Genomic DNA, 16246 nt, shown 5'->3' with positions numbered 1-16246 from the left:
AAAGTAGAACAACCAGTCCCTCACTGAGATAGTGAGGTTGGCCGAAATAGCTCTGCTTACCACAAAGACTGTATAGCTTTCTGGGATTGTAAGGCCCTGATCAGGTCTGAAGAAGGGCCCGTGTAACAATGCCTGTGAGGAGGCTGCCTGAGCAATGAGAGGCCGTTGAGAATCAGTACCTCACTCTGGAAATTCCCCAGATGTAGACCTGTCCCGTCAGGCTGAGGGTATATCCTCAGGTGTAGAAACAGGGTCGTCCGGAAGTCCAGGACTGCTCGGTACTGGATATGGTGGCCCCCATGGAGGCCGACAGCCTAGGAAAAAACAGGCCTTTAGGCTGACCCTGAGGACAAAAAGACTTAACAGAGTTAGTCCGAATGTAGTGGGAGTAGCTAAAGACGGTATCTCCCCATTAGTGATACTGCCAATGATGCAACGATCTTGTCAAGGTCAGGACCAAACAAGATCTTCCCCATGGAAGGAGTGTGCACCTCTGCTTTCCCATAACGCAGCCATAGGGTACTGCGGCGGATACAGACGCCGCCGAAACCCTGAAAGTTAGAAGACCGGCATCCCATGAGGTAATCCCACATATGACCACTGCATATTTTATGTGAGCGGCAAAAGATATTTGAACCTCAGGACGTGTTGGAGGGGAAAAACGTCACAAAAGCATCACCATGCGATGGCCATGGTAGGACGGGCAACAGGCCCTGAAAACGAGTACATTGATTCCAGGCAAAGTTACCACCTACGGATCCGTAAAATCCGTCCAGGCCGGGATGGGAGGCGTATTAATGCCTGTAACCCGATGATTAACATACAAATCCATCCCAGAAGGGGATTTCCATTACTTGTGAGGACCCTCAGGGAATGGGAAGCAGGAGGCCTTTGTGACTCCTCGTATCTGGCGACAGCCAGACTCCCGCTATGAGATCCACCCGCTGGGCAGAAAACGGGAGATGTATGATACAGGTGCAGGATCGACATTCTCTATATCCAGAATGAACCTGGCTACCAGCCCCAAAGCAGGGATAATAATACTTGAAATCGGCTCCCCCCATGTGAGAGGGAAAGAGCCGAATATACCATCCAGTTCACGGCAGAGCCACTGGTCAGTAACCACAGGTCGTATATCACGCCAATTAGTATTTCTATAAAACAACATCCACCAGGGTGGCCGTTGTGGTAATCCCTGCAAGGGGAATGACAGACCGATGTGGTATCAGAGGCAATTCATGTACTGTGAAAAACCCCGGCGGGGAGCGACAGTCTGTTGCACAGGGGTAAATTGCAAGAAATTGCGAGATACCCCGAGTTCAAAAGGGCAGTATGGTGAAGTAACTCCAAGCGAGTGACGACAATGGGGCCCGCCCGGCGATCCTCAAAGGAGAGGATCCTGAGAAATAAACCGCCCTTTAAGGGGGTCGTGCAAGGGGCCCCGCACCAGATGGTGCCGCATACATAAACCTTTCTGAGTTAAAATCCTCCGCACTAATTCCTGCAGGCTATGACTTGCAGGATCGCAATAATGGGTGCAGTATCGTGTGCAATCTCCTGGTCAGATATATCTGACTATCTTGACGGAAATATTAAGCAGCGCCATACCGGTCCTGACTGACGCTAAGATTAGCTGCAGGGACCCATTATCAGCGTATGCAACTCACAGTTCCATCTAAAATATGGCAACGTGCAGCACGCAACAGTATGTGACAAACCTCACAGATATTAACAAATATATATATGTGAGGTCTCAGAACCACCCCAGGTACACCTGTATTAGGGCAGATAAAGAAAAGGGATAGATATACACTGACAGGTGAGAGAAAAAGCAGACAGTCAGCACTAGCAAAAGTCACATACAATGCAGAAAAATATATATATACATAAACATAACATATAATATACTGCACTATGTCGCTACATTCAACTGCCCAGATTCAGTGTCTGGGAAGGCTATAGCGCTGTGTACACTCACCCAAATGGCCAGGTACGCAGGGGGACTGGGCTCACTGACATCCTAAGAGTTCTGCAGCACCACAGAGAGAAAATGGCCACTGGAGAACTCAGAAGAAGCGTGGCCCGCGGAGGAAGCAGCTCAGCGACGCCAGACTGTAGTATTGAAAGGCGCGCTGAGCTGAGGGGAGGAGCCGCTAGACAGGGAAGGCTTCCTCCCCTGGCTAGCAATTAACCCCCCGGGATGCCGGCTCCCGCTGCCGCTATAATCCCTGGTGGGCTGTGGACACGCGGGGTATGCCTCCATGGAGGGGGAGCCCGCCGCCACCGCTAGCGCCTCCGGTCTGTCCCCAGAGACCGGAGGCATAAGGCTGCATATTCACACGTGGATCACCGCAAGCGGTGACCACGCGACTTACCTGTCCCCGTCGATCCGGCAGCAGCCCAGGGATTCCTCCAGAGCCCGGCTAGTACAGACTCTGGGGTCCCGCTGCGATCCCCAGATCTGTACTGGCGTCGCAGCGCCGGCGGGGTGTAGGAGACAGTCTGATGCTGCCGCTCTGAAGAGTAGTAAAAAATAATAAAATAAAACTCTTTTAAGCTTAGGGGCTGCTAAGCAGCCCCCCTGCAGTAACGGTGACCCGACTCCGGCCGGGCACCAACTTAAACTAAGGTGCCTCTGGCTGGGGGGTGGGGTTATAGGGAGAGTGGACCCAAGTGCATCCTGGGAGCTAAAAGCTTTAACTGCGTGGTGCCCGGATTTGGTTCCCAACCTATACCCCAAGGTCAACCCTGTGGACCCCCTATGGACCCTGAAGTAGAAATGCAGCATAATTCCACGTGGGCTGGATGGGAGTAACACGCACGCTGCAGGTTGTCTGCTCACCACTCCTGCCAACTAATGGAAACCACGCCACCCCACAATCCCCCCCCCCCGCGCATACGGCAGAATTATTGCAGTGTTTGTACCAGATAACAAGCTCAGAATAAACATTAGAATTGGAAACGGAAGATCTATAAACTGGGAGAACATGTGTACGTCCATAGAGGCGTATAGTGTAATCTGCCTGGACTCTGAGGTCACCTTTCTCCGCCAGTCTTTTCTTGGTCTCCGAGAGTTCCAGCTCCAACTCGTCCCGTAGTTCTCTGCCTTCCGTAAGTTGTTTCCAGAGCCGTCTTATCTGGAACTGTGGCATGTGATGTACCTCAATCATAGGGGAGGAGGGAGAGTCTAGCGCCAGGCTGCCAAGTAGAGAGAGACCAGGTCACATTAAACCCTCCCAGCATCCAAATGACTAATATACACAATACAGCTCACTGAAAAGCCCCGGAAAACACTTACATAAATACAAAGCGCCGTACCTTTTCATGGAGGAAGACGAAGCAACGCGGTGTAGTTCCAAAAAGCGCACCTGTGTATGGCGAGGTGGCAAGGGAGAGATGGTCTCATCCGAGCTGGAGGCACTGTCGCTGGAGGATACAACTCGTGCTGTTCACAGGAAGTGACATCATGAGATGCATGACAGGAAGTGACATCATGAGATGCATGACAGGAAGTGACATCATGAGATGCATGACAGGAAGTGACACATTAGATATAGAGGAATATTTATCAGTACAGTGCTGGTTTCTCACATGTGTAAGTCTTATGGTTTTATTTTACTTTAACGGACTGGATTCACCCAGAAGGGAAACAGAGTAACTACCCCCAGCACTACAGCAATGTTACTGCAGTGATTGTACTAGAAAACTATCAGAATTTAGTACAGTAATAGTCTTTACAGACCCCACTAGACCCTAAACACTGGACAGAGCCAAGCAATGGTGGCCGACGCAATGTGCTACATTAGTCATATAGGGCTTGTTGTTGTACAATGAGCGTTGTGAATGTCATGCCCCTATCCTGTCCTGCCGGCCACAGCCCGTACCTTTCCTCTGCAGGAAGCGGATCAGCTTGTCCTCAAGCGACAGGTCATCTTCATTATCCAGGATAAAGCGGAGAATGGTGGCGAGTTCCGTCTGCGGAGGAACAAGACAATGTTATCTCTTAGTACGCTGAACCTGCGTTGCAGTGGAACATGGACCTTGGAGCGAGGGACTCACCTGTGTCTTGTGGTCAAACGACTCCCATTCCTGGGCGTTCTTACACTTTATGTTTGACAGGTAGAAGAGCAGAACGATGACCTTATGAAGAGAGAGAACCGTGAGATTCCATAGCGTATGTACACAGGAGCCTGGGATAATATAATCATACTATATCACAAGCATAGCATAGATCATACATACACACAGGAGCCTGGGATAATATAATCATACTATATCACAAGCATAGCATAGATCATACCTACACACAGGAGCCTGGGATAATATTATCATACTATATCACACACAGAGGCAAGCATAGCATAGATCATACACACACACAGGGGCCTGGGATAATATAATCATACTATATCACTCAGAGGCCAGCACAGCATAGATCCATACATACACACTGGAGCCTGGGATAATATAATCATACTATATCACACACACAGAGGCCAGCATCCCCGCTGGATCACACGGCTGCCAGGTCTAATATTACTAGTAGTCCTTAGAGTCCTCTCTCCGTGTAAGTGACAGCGCCCCCTGGTGACACAATCCTGCTCTTGGATTGAAAAGTTCAGCCACAGAAAAGTAGCAGGTAATACAGCCATGTACAGCCGTATGGTGCCGGGACATTACCTTACTGATCTCCAGCTCGCTGTTCTCCCCATGCAAGATCTTCTCCCACTTCACCAAGTCTTCTGCTTTAGAGCCACATCTGCAGTGCCCTGAGGAGAGCAGACACATGAAGATGGCAAACAGGGCACATGCCAGCACACAGCAACACTCCCACCAACGGCTGCCCCCAACCCCGAAGCCTCATGAAGACAGGTCTACAATCTGGGCAAACCCCAGGAGCCAGTGCAGGACAATGACCAGCTTTGTGCCCTTTCCGCAGAGGTCAAAGGAAGATCCATCTTCCCTGGCTCCTAGGGTTTGCGGACTGGCACCTGAATGGCACATGGCTTTGCCCGTCCCTGGGGTAAAGGGACGGAGGTGGCACAGAGGAGCATGGATCTTACTTTGCAGGAACTTCAGACGCTCTTCTAGAGGCTGTTTCAGGATCTGGGGAGTCTCCTCGATGTTTCCGTTCCTATAAGAGAACATACATGATCAGTGTGCGCCATATACATGTTACTGACCTATGAAGTGTGTGATCAGAATACAGGGATTTCTTTCCCTTATGGTTCAATCTGTTCTTAGAGGTCAGTAACAAAGCTGCAGACCACCGGGCTCCTTCATTACTGGAAAGCAGCACAAAGACAGCTTATAACTACGGCAGTGATGTACAGTAAATGCGAAAACTATTGGCGACCTCCGTACTCCGAGTGCAGCGATTAGCTGTGGGGCAGAATCTCAGTCCTCCCTCCCCCCCCCCTGCAGTAGACTTGTGCTCCCCTGTTTGGGCTGCAGGAATGACTATCATTGTGCCCCTTGACTCCATATAGCGCCAGTTTTCTGACTGATGCGCCACCTGGTGGCAATCCTGCTGAACTACATTTCCGTTACTCAGCAATACGTCATTTTACAGATATGCCACTAAACAAGATCCTCACCCCCCCCCAACAATCTTGTTACAGCTGGGGGTCCAGTCTATATACAGTAACAATAGAGCAGAGGAAGGGACCCCCTCAGGGAAGGGGCTGCGGGGAGGCGGACGCTACGCTGTATTCTTGGAACATGCGCAACACAGTGATCCCCGGGGAGGCAGCAATACCCAGCACATGTATCAGTCTCAGGGCAACATCTCCTAAACCGTTGGCCGTTCAGCCTCATTTATGGCCGATATGTATGGCGAGAGGGCGACGGGACACCGCGACGGTGCTCAGTACAGCTGGCACTTCTCGGGGACGCTGTAAAGTCATCTTTGGGAATATTACGCCTAGGACTGTAGTTTTCAATCAAACTGCAACAAAGGTGTCATGACATGTCAATGCCGGAGAGCACTTCTACTCCTCATATACCAGGCACAGTCTGACTTATTCATGCGCATAGCCCGAAGGGGGCGAGTCTCACTTCCAGCCTCTGCGCGGTGTCTGCACAGTCCCCAACCTCTACTTCATGTTACCCCACTACTCCCATAAACATATAGGAAAACAAGAGACTTGTGAGACCTCCAGCCCCCGCCCCCCGCGTAGAGCCGGCCCACGCCCCCCGCGCAGAGAATGCCCACAGCCCCTGCGCATAGGATGCCTAACACTCACAGTTTGGTGACAATTTTGATGAGCAAGTTCAGGTCATGCAGCTGAGACAGTCGCTCGATGGGCTCATCCACCTTCAGGCTGTTCACCTGTGGAAAGTACAGACAAGAGTCACTCAGGACACGTCCACTTACATTAGTATCTATTTCATTATATACATACACAACATGCAATTTTATTATTTATTATAAACTCGGCACAGGCTGGTGCAATTATCTGTAGGGCAGAGACTGGTCATGCACTGGGCATAGAACGCTGGTTGATGTGCTGACCTCTGGCTTTTATAACTGGTCTAGGTCTCTTTTATACATACTGTATGTTCCTTACATACGTTCCATAATATCGGACATTGGGTGGGATCACGTTTTCTACCTAATGCTGGGCATACACGGAGGCAGACATTTTATCTGACAAGTTGAAAGCAGGGTGTGCGGATTTAAATCACATGATTTAAATAAAATGTAAAAAATTTTTAAAATCAAGGTGTTTAATGAGTTGTTAAAGTCGGTGGAAATTGCACATTGGTTCAGAAGCTGTAGCTGGGCGTGAGAATCTCATGGTAGCAGTAGAGCGATTGCCAACAGCTGCGGCATCATCGGCTTCAGCAGGAAGAAGATTTTCAACATTTGGTTTTGGTGCAGTCAAAACGGAGAAACCGCTTAGGTGCTGACAAAGCTGCAAGACTTGTGTTTCTTTTTAAGGCGTTCAATAAACCGAATGTGTCGGCTTATTCAGACTTACAAATCAGACAAGGCCATTGCCAACTATTATGACTTTTATCATCATTGCCGATGCTTTCCTTTTGCGGTTTGTGTGAGTTGTGTGTAGTTAGCTATGCCATGCCACGATTCATGGTGACATTGTCAAGTCATTTAAATTAAATATATTAAAGTTACTGGATTTTAAATTAACTATTTTTGCTTTTACTGGTTTATTTTTATAAATTAAAAAAAAAAATAATCAGATTTATATACTATATATATATATATATATATATATATATACATATATACACACACACACATATATACATATATATATATATATATATATATATATATATATAAAAAAGATTTTTTTATTATTATTTTTTAAAAATCATTTTTTCACACCCTGGTTGAAAGCATCAGATATTGTGGCCGTACACAGCAAATAATACTGTATGTCTCAGTGTATGGCCACGATATCTGGGTTACTCCCCTGTGAAGGAAAAGGGGAAATGTCGGTCATCCGCAGCAGCGCATACCACTGCCAGATGTGGCCGCCAATTATCGGATCGTTCGGACACGCTGGACGCTTTCAGCACATCCGGCAGACCGATAAATACTGATCAGTTGCAGCCTTACACTGTTCAATTATCGGCCCGAACACACGATGATGGACTGATCGGGCCAAATAAAACAGTGTATGCCCAGTATTAGTCCTACTTCCCTCCATGTAACGTGTACTGGGTCTAACACTTCGCCTTTGTGGCAGGCTTACAGTAACAGACGGTGTAATGGTTAGCATTACTGCCTTCCAGCACTGAGGTTGTGGGATCAATTCCCACTATGGCTCTGTGTGGAGTTTGTATATTCTCCCTGTGCTTGTGCGTGGGTTTCCTCCGGGTACTCTCGTTTCCTTCCACACTCCGAAAATATACTGAAAGGTTAATTAGCTCCCAACAAAAAGTTAACCCGTGTATGTGTACATGTGGCAGGGAATATAGATTGTAAGCTCCACGGGGGCAGGGACTGATGTGAATGGCTAAATATCCTTTGTATGGGGCTCATATAGAAGGGTAGTTAAACCGCATTGTGTGGGACCGAACGACAGATGACTCAGATTTGCCCATACAGCGGGGGCACATGGCAGGCAGATTCAGAATGACAGTATAGCAATTACCCATGTGAGCAGTGCCTCCATTAAGGTTCCCTGTTGCGCCATCCTCAAAGCGTGTAGCAATCACACAGCATGTAAGTACCTGATGGAGAAACACAGGTATTAATAATAGGTCAATCGACAGATTACACAAAATTTGGCCTTCCCAATCTAGTTTATGCTGGCGTTCATGTGGTCAATTGGGCGAGATTCTCCATTTTCTGGAGTTGCCCGGCTATACGTCCCCTCTGCTTAGAGGTAGAAGTCTTGATTTTGGAGGTTACTGGTTTGCGGCTGTCTTTGTCCCCAGCCACTGCTCTTTTACATATATTTCAGGAAGACGTTCCAGTTAACCATAGGTATTTTATCGGACATGTACTTACTGCTACTAGGGCAGCCATCGCTCAATTCTGGAAGCAAGATAACCCCCCCCCTTCTTTGATAAAGACTAAATTAAATCATAGTTTTTTAATGGAAACGGTGATTTGTCCATATTCCCCCTCTACTAATTCACCAATGATAAAGTGGTTCAGTTGGCATGAGTTCAATATGGGGGGTCCGTCCCTCCCAGTAAACACGAATTGATACTCCAAGGTTCTTTTATTTTCTCTATTTTGATTTGACTGTTGCAGTTGTGGAGTGGTCTTTGTTATTAGTATATATTATCTTTTATCTTTGATTGATATTCTATATTTGGTATAATATAATGTAATGTTTTATCTGTAATTTTTTTTCTTTTTATTGTGTTATCTTATTGCCTGTACCCCCCACTCCTTTATCTTTTTTTTATTTTCTGTACCCCTTTTTTCTTTTTTTATTTGGAAAAAAAATCTAACAAAATATTCAATAAAAATTAATGTTAAAAAAATAAAAAATAATAGGTCAATCACATTATACACAGGACAAGTTCAGGTGTTGCCAGCAATGTCATCCTCTCTCTAACAGTGCAGAACAGGACAGGTTTCTATTCTATTACTAGAGTAACTGCAGCGGTGATCTATCTAACTGCTGTCCTACAGTCGGAGGGCGGAATTCAATTATTTTTTGGGCACCAGTATGGGAACTATTCAATTGTTAATGACAGTACTTTAGATGGGTTTAGCCTCTTTACATGTCTAAACCAGAGGACCAGGCGTGAATACACAAATTAATTCCTCTGTAAAGTGTCTTAACTTTGCTTCAAAACAGAATGGGCGGAATTTAATTGTTTTCGCGCCCCGCATCGCCCGTCTAAAGTGACAGGAGTTCGCGGGCCGCTATGCAATTGTTCCAGATTTTCGTGCTGATCGCCCCCCAAAGTGGTCGGGTTTAGCCGCGTAAAGCAGCTAAACCCGACCAAAGTGCTGGGCGCGATGGCGAAAAGTGATGTTTGGGCGCCCAAACATGTCACTTTTCGCACATTTCAGCTCTCATCCCCCAGGGGCAGCGAGCTGAAATGTAGCGCTGGCAGCTGATCGTGCCCGACAGGAGCAAGAATTGAATAGCTCCGTCGGGCGCGATGGGGGCAGGAATCAATTGAATTCCGCCCATTAAGTCTGTACAGCGAATAATAATTAGTGTCTGCATTCTAGGTAGCACGAGCCCGTGAAATGTAATAGGACCTGAGCCGTAATTACGGGAGACCGGACCACTGTGTAAGATATACAGCGGAATTACACACGGCGATTCCAGTTCAGTGTAAGCAGAGAACCAGCAGCTACAGCACCGAGTGTGAGGAAAGCATCATTTAGGAGTGTAAACGCCATTTTACCTGGAAACGACCAATATAGAAGAGATTGTATGAAAGCTAATTCATTGTATGTTTGCATTTCTTCAGAGTGTGCATATCACATCACCACTAACATCACTCATTCTCCTGATATACTCTGTGCTGCTGGGGAGAAGACTAGCCGCCTGCTGACCTCTGGCCAGAGACCGATCTTTAGTTGCCGCTGGTTACACATTTCACAGTACATCAAGCAAATCAGCCAATCACAGTCACTCTTTGTGACTTGTAAGAATCACCTTTAAACTCTGCATGTATAGGGGCAGCTACCTACAGGTATTAAGACACTGGCTCAGTAGCAATGTCAGTAGTATACTACATGGCCACCACTGCAATAAGGGATCTGGTGTAAGCCATTGATTAACCTACTAGAAAAACATTTACCAATAAGGCCCAGACTGCACTGGGGAGTTTCTGCTGGACAATCACATTTTGTGCGGTGAATTCCTTAATATATAAAACACACACAAAAAAATTAATATAAAAAGTAAAACAGCTTTTTTTTTTATTAGTCAACTACCCCAACGCAGAAAAAAAAACCCATCCCACGTCTTTAAATTAAAATTTTATGAAGCTCCCGATAAGGGCCGTATTCAATAAGGAGCGAAAAGCCGTTTTCATGTGATTTTTTGCAATATTTTCGCCTTTTTTTTTTTTTACTTCAATTCCATTCCGTTTTCGCCTATGCGGAAAGTCGAGGCACTGAAATAAGAGATACTTTTTCTCTACAGAATAGCAGGTGCAAAAAAAAAAAAAAGTGTAAAATCTATATTTTGGGGTGCAGATGTTGGGAAACCACTCAAAACCCTTGGTACACAAATGGACATTTCAACCCCCAAAAAATAAAACATTCCAGGAACACCCCAAAAAAATGCCTTTGAAATTTGGGACAAAAATGACAAAAGTGGGGGGTCAACTTCAAAAACTAGCAAAATAAACTTCTGGGGGTGCTCTAAGAAGGGGCCAAGTGTTTTTGAAATTGCAGGTGCTTGTATGACGGAGGAATTTCACTTTCTAAAACTTCACTTTAGAGACTATAAAATATGCTAGCACCCATTTTCAAGCACCCCAAATTTAACTGGACTACTTATTTTCACCAAAAAAACACTGCCTAATGCCATTCTTCACCACTTTGCAAGGACGCTAATAACAAGGATTTTAAACAACTTCAGTACCAAGATTAGTTTTATTAGGGCTATCAGTACACTTCTACATTCATCCCCAATGTTAGTGCATCTTTTTTTTTTTTGGGGGGGGGGGGGGGGGTACACACTGATTTCCCCAAGTCTGACAGTACTTTCAGCCTGTTCTGCATTCCCCGCTTGCCGTTTCCGCCTGTTTTGGAATTGAAAACGGAAGAAAGAGAGGACGCGCAAGATAAGTTTTTGCATCCAAATCACACGCGATGTGGGCGAAAAATCGTCCAGGCGGAACTTTTTCGCTGATGCAAAACTAATTCAATACGGCCCTAAATAGCAACACTTAGGAGACAGAAAGATAATTACATTACATGGTGTTACACAGCTCATTGGAGAGAGAACGCATACAACCATTCTAAAATTCAAATATTGGGGGCGATTCAATTCAGCCTGGAGGAAGCCCCCGGAACTATTCAATTCACTGCGCTGTTTGGTCCAACTAGAAGCTTGCCGGTTATGGCGACTTAAGCTGGGTGTCTAGTCATGAGAACCGGCATTGCCTGGCTAAAGTGCCGGTCACAAGGCTGTAAGAGCTAAGCCGGAAAACTGCCCCGCTGCCGGCACTTTAGGGTACGAGAAGGAATCATTAGTCAGACTAAACAGCGCGCGGATTTGAATAGCTCTGGGACCAGCGATAATCGCTTCAGTTTTGGCTTGGATATTCCCGCCAAGTTCGGATCTCAGAACGAGGCAGAACGTCACCTATCACGGACATCTCGGACGTCCGTGAATGGTGCCGTTTTGCCTCATTTTGAGCTCTGAACTTGACGGGACGATCCAAGCCAAAACTGAACCGCTCATCTCTAATTATAACGCTACACGTGCCGCTGTAGGAGCAGTATAACGCAACAAATCATTATGTAAACTAGTAACATGCAACCTGAGCAGGACACTGCTTTTGGCTAGACCAGTGCATCGCAGACCCGGGTGTAGTGTATGCTGGTTATTTGGGCTGCATTATATAAAGTGCTTTGTCCATGCACCCCCACTGGTCTGCGCAGACCCTCTACTCCTAATGGTCCTTACCAGCACAGCTCACAAGTTCTTCCGTACACTAGGGCTGGCCAGCAGCTTCTGACATCACTGATCGGAGCTGTAGCACCTGGGAAGGAGTTATATGGCCAGCGAGGTGTGAGCCGTGAGAAATGGCCACAGTATCTGCAAAGTCATAGCGACTCCCCTGTGTCATTACTACGAAAAGACCCAAATACCGTCACTGCCGGGTACATCTTGTGTGATGGGTCTGTACCTGTACCTGGCTGCTGGGTACTGAGGGATGCTGAGATCTGTAGCACTGAGAAGGTCTGAGAGGCTGAAATAACATTCACAAAGTACCCCCCCCCCCCCCCCAACATGGCAGCAATGAGAGAGGAGTTTAGTTAGTAAGTCCCGTCACTGTACTGTTGGGTTCAGACCCAGTTTGCCGAGAGTCTAAGTCCCAGGCTGCAGGGACGGGTTGCAAGATACCTCTGTCCAGGTAAATTAAAAAAAATATATCAAAATAAAAAAAGCAATCGTGAAAATGTAGACTATAGTCTAAAATGGCATCGGTGGTGTTGGCCATCTGTGCATGCTATGAAAAGCTTAGCATATTGGGAATCTCTGCTATATGCTGGGGTACCCTCAGAATAAATAATCCAGTGCTACAATAATGCGGCAATCCTCCCAAAACGGCCATTTTCAGAAGAGCCACTGCAAAACTGCTTTAATAAATAAGCCCCGTATTCTGCGTAGGTTCCGGACTATAGACAGACAGTAATTAGTTAGACAATGTCTAGATAGACACCAGATGTTAGACAGTTAATAGTTAGACGAGGATAAAAGTTCGACACAGACAAAAGTCAGACACACTAAAGTTAGACATGTACAAAAACATGAAAAATATCGACACAAAAATGGTTGACACTTTTTTTTCTTTTTTTTTAGGATTACGGTTAGGTTTAGGTTTGGGCACTTATCCCCATGGTTAGGATTAGGCATCAGAAGGGAGGGTTAGGCACCAAGGGGAGGGGTAGGGTGAAGATTAGGGTTAAAAAAAATAATAATTGTCGACCATTTTTGTGTCGATCTTTTTCATGTTGAACTTTTGTACCTGTCGAACTTTTTACATGTCTAACTTTAGTGTGTCCGATTTTTAATTTGTGTTAAAACTTTTTTCCCTAACTATTGACTGTCTAACATCTGGTGTCTATCTAGACATTGTCTAACTAATTACTGTCTCTCTCTTACACCACACCCGCATTAAAGCATAAATAATACCTGGGCGCAGAAGGCAGTATATGCAGATTGTGAGGAATACTCTGCAGTTTGTGCTATAAATGGGTTCCAAAGAAACAAAATAGCCAATAAGAAACGTCCCATGACAATTAGCCAATAAGAAACGTCCCATGACAATTAGCCAATAAGAAATGTCCCATGACAATTAGCCAATAAGAAACGTCCCATGACAATTAGCCAATAAGAAACGTCCCATGACAATTAGCCAATAAGAAACGTCCCATGACAATTAGCCAATAAGAAACGTCACATGAAGCTTAGCCAATAAGAAATGTCCCATGACAATTAGCCAATAAGAAACGTCCCATGACAATTAGCCAATAAGAAACGTCCCATGACAATTAGCCAATAAGAAACGTCACATGAAGCTTAGCCAATAAGAAACGTCCCATGACAATTAGCCAATAAGAAACGTCCCATGACAATTAGCCAATAAGAAACGTCCCATGACAATTAGCCAATAAGAAACGTCCCATGACAATTAGCCAATAAGAAACGTCACATGAAGCTTAGCCAATAAGAAACGTCCCATGACAATTAGCCAATAAGAAACGTCCCATGACAATTAGCCAATAAGAAACGTCCCATGACAATTAGCCAATAAGAAACGTCACATGACAATTAGCCAATAAGAAACGTCACATGACAATTAGCTAATAAGAAATGTCACATGAAGCTTAGCCAATAAGAAACGTCCCATGACAATTAGCCAATAAGAAACGTCCCATGACAATTAGCCAATAAGAAACGTCACATGACAATTAGCTAATAAGAAATGTCACATGAAGCTTAGCCAATAAGAAACGTCCCATGACAATTAGCCAATAAGAAACGTCCCATGACAATTAGCCAATAAGAAACGTCACATGATAATTAGCTAATAAGAAACGTCACATGACAATAAGAAGATTATAGGTAGGAAGTAGAAATGGAGCGTGTAGGAAACACATGACACGTGAATGAGCCGTGTTAGAAGTTACACAGAATTATTACACTACACACTTACTCCCGGATCATGTGGACAGATGTACTAAGCTCTAGAAAGTGATGTGAAAAATGACAGTTAAGAGTTGATTGCTTTGAAGTTTATCACTCTCCAGAACTTACTACGGGATGCCGCCATGCTAAATTCCGACGGTGGAAGCCCCACATGGGAGGCGTCGAAATACCCACGCCTATCTTAATCCCGAGGCCGGAATACAGACAGACGCCAGCCTGAATGAGGTAAGCTGGGGGCATATTAGCTGTTGGGGGGGGGGGGGTTAGCCGGTATTACATACCCATTCCACTTAGTACATCTGCCCCTAAAGCTGAAAAGTTTTGGCATCGCGCCCTTCCATAGCGGCGGTGTACAATATTTATTTACGGTCACATGTAGTATGTAAGATTAATTTACAAGTCATCACGCACTGGTGACTTCAATATCATTTTCTTTTAGGAAACATTTCCACAAGGAGCGTTTTTGTGACAAATTCTATAAGTACCCCATTTATTGAGTATATAACAGGAGGGGGTGTAACATTTTATAGCTTTAGCAGTTATTAACATTTGTGTGGGGTTTGCACGATTTCCCCATGTTTGCGAGACATCCTGGGTACAAGTTATCTTTACAATTAAAGCAACATGAAAATGAAGTCGGCTACAGACAAACCCAAAACCTCCACTGAGCTCCAGAGGCCGAATCTCATGTGAGGGAGCAGCTTTACTCTCTAAGCAACCCCCCACCCCACCCCCCCAGTGCCTGTCACAATGGGGGGTCCTACACGTCTTTGTCCTACATCCCATGTAATGCAGGATGAGGAGCACAGGGTCTCAGTACAAAGAACGTATAACCAGACCCCGCACGGAGAAACTCTTCTGCTGGCTGCAGTCAGAGAACCCTTTAAACAAAGTTAATCTAAAGCCACGATAAGCACCTTTAACCCCTGCATGCCCGGAGGCCCCTGTGTGTGGTTACACCCGTGCCAGGGTCCTCTCCAGGAACTGTGACTATGCCGACATCCAGAAAAATGACCGCACACCTCACATAAACAAGCAGGTATCAGGTTTACACGTCCTCTGCACTCTGCAGACACGCAGGGGGCAACGGGGCAGGTCTACAGGTCCCCAGCTCGGATCCCCCACACCCAGGGGTATAACCAGGAGAGGATGCACTTTAGTATAATGCTCCCCCCCCCCCAGCCAAGAGGCTGCCCTGCTCTCCATGTATCTACCTGACCACCAGCTCGCTATACATGAACACGGAGACTATGTCCAACCTGCAGACAATAAGTAAGGCTCAGACGTTGTACCCAGCCAGGAAATGGAAGCAGTGCCCAGCGACAAAGGGAGCTGCAGCTGTACACAAAACGTTACCCAGCATGGATCACTGCCCACAGTGCCAACCGTACCCCAACCCCTCCCTCCCCCTCCAACCCCACAACCCAGAGGTAGCAGCTGATCGTATGTGATTCTAAACACAATCAGCGTCTCTACAAGATCAGAGCTACTCACATTGGGGCTAACTTTCCCGTGTACCAGGGCAGCGGCCTCCACTTCTGCAGGACCCACAGATCACTGGGGGAAGGAGAGAACTTTGCAAAGTTCAATCCACTTCAAAGTAGAGAGCGGCCTGGGGAGGAGAGGATGGCAGCCATGGCAGGCCAGCTTGTATTTGCATGCCAATTCCCAGCATGCTCTGGGGCTGTGACACCGCTGTTATGTGGCTGGGAAGGGGGGGGGGGGGGGTGGTGAGCAGAGTTTGGTTGCACAGCAGCGAGGTGCTATACAATAAGCCTGAGCCGATCTTACATCCACATTGCAGCTTTACTGCTGGGGTTTTTCTGTAACTGTTAGAGCCTGGGAGGTAATTGCTGAGGGAGGGGGATTCCTCACGCACCAAGGTTTAACCCCTGCACTAACAG

The 16246-nt window shown here is 46.2% G+C and overlaps 1 protein-coding gene across 4 annotated transcripts in view; it reads right to left on the bottom strand.

Annotated features, from left to right (window-relative positions):
* Nucleotides 1-15995, bottom strand: part of NUMA1 (nuclear mitotic apparatus protein 1) — a 63212-nt gene extending 47217 nt beyond the window's left edge. For all 4 annotated transcript variants that reach the window (XM_088465596.1, XM_088465598.1, XM_088465597.1 and 1 more), the window contains exons 1-9: nucleotides 15837-15995; nucleotides 8127-8205; nucleotides 6246-6331; nucleotides 5064-5134; nucleotides 4681-4769; nucleotides 4060-4140; nucleotides 3885-3975; nucleotides 3319-3445; nucleotides 3041-3198 (exon numbers count right to left, since the gene is read on the bottom strand). In XM_088465596.1, coding sequence (XP_088321722.1) covers nucleotides 3041-3198; nucleotides 3319-3445; nucleotides 3885-3975; nucleotides 4060-4140; nucleotides 4681-4769; nucleotides 5064-5134; nucleotides 6246-6331; nucleotides 8127-8168 — 745 coding nt within the window. In that variant the 5' untranslated portion in view covers nucleotides 8169-8205; nucleotides 15837-15995. The remainder of the gene's footprint in view (nucleotides 1-3040; nucleotides 3199-3318; nucleotides 3446-3884; nucleotides 3976-4059; nucleotides 4141-4680; nucleotides 4770-5063; nucleotides 5135-6245; nucleotides 6332-8126; nucleotides 8206-15836) is intronic.
* Nucleotides 15996-16246: the final 251 nt, after the last annotated feature.

The sequence above is a fragment of the Taudactylus pleione genome, unplaced genomic scaffold, assembly GCF_031769625.1.
Source record: "Taudactylus pleione unplaced genomic scaffold, aTauple2 ptg002040l, whole genome shotgun sequence".
NCBI lineage: Eukaryota > Metazoa > Chordata > Amphibia > Anura > Myobatrachidae > Taudactylus > Taudactylus pleione.
The sequence above is the reverse complement of the archived record's forward strand: the minus strand, read 5'-3'. Positions and strand labels throughout refer to the sequence as shown.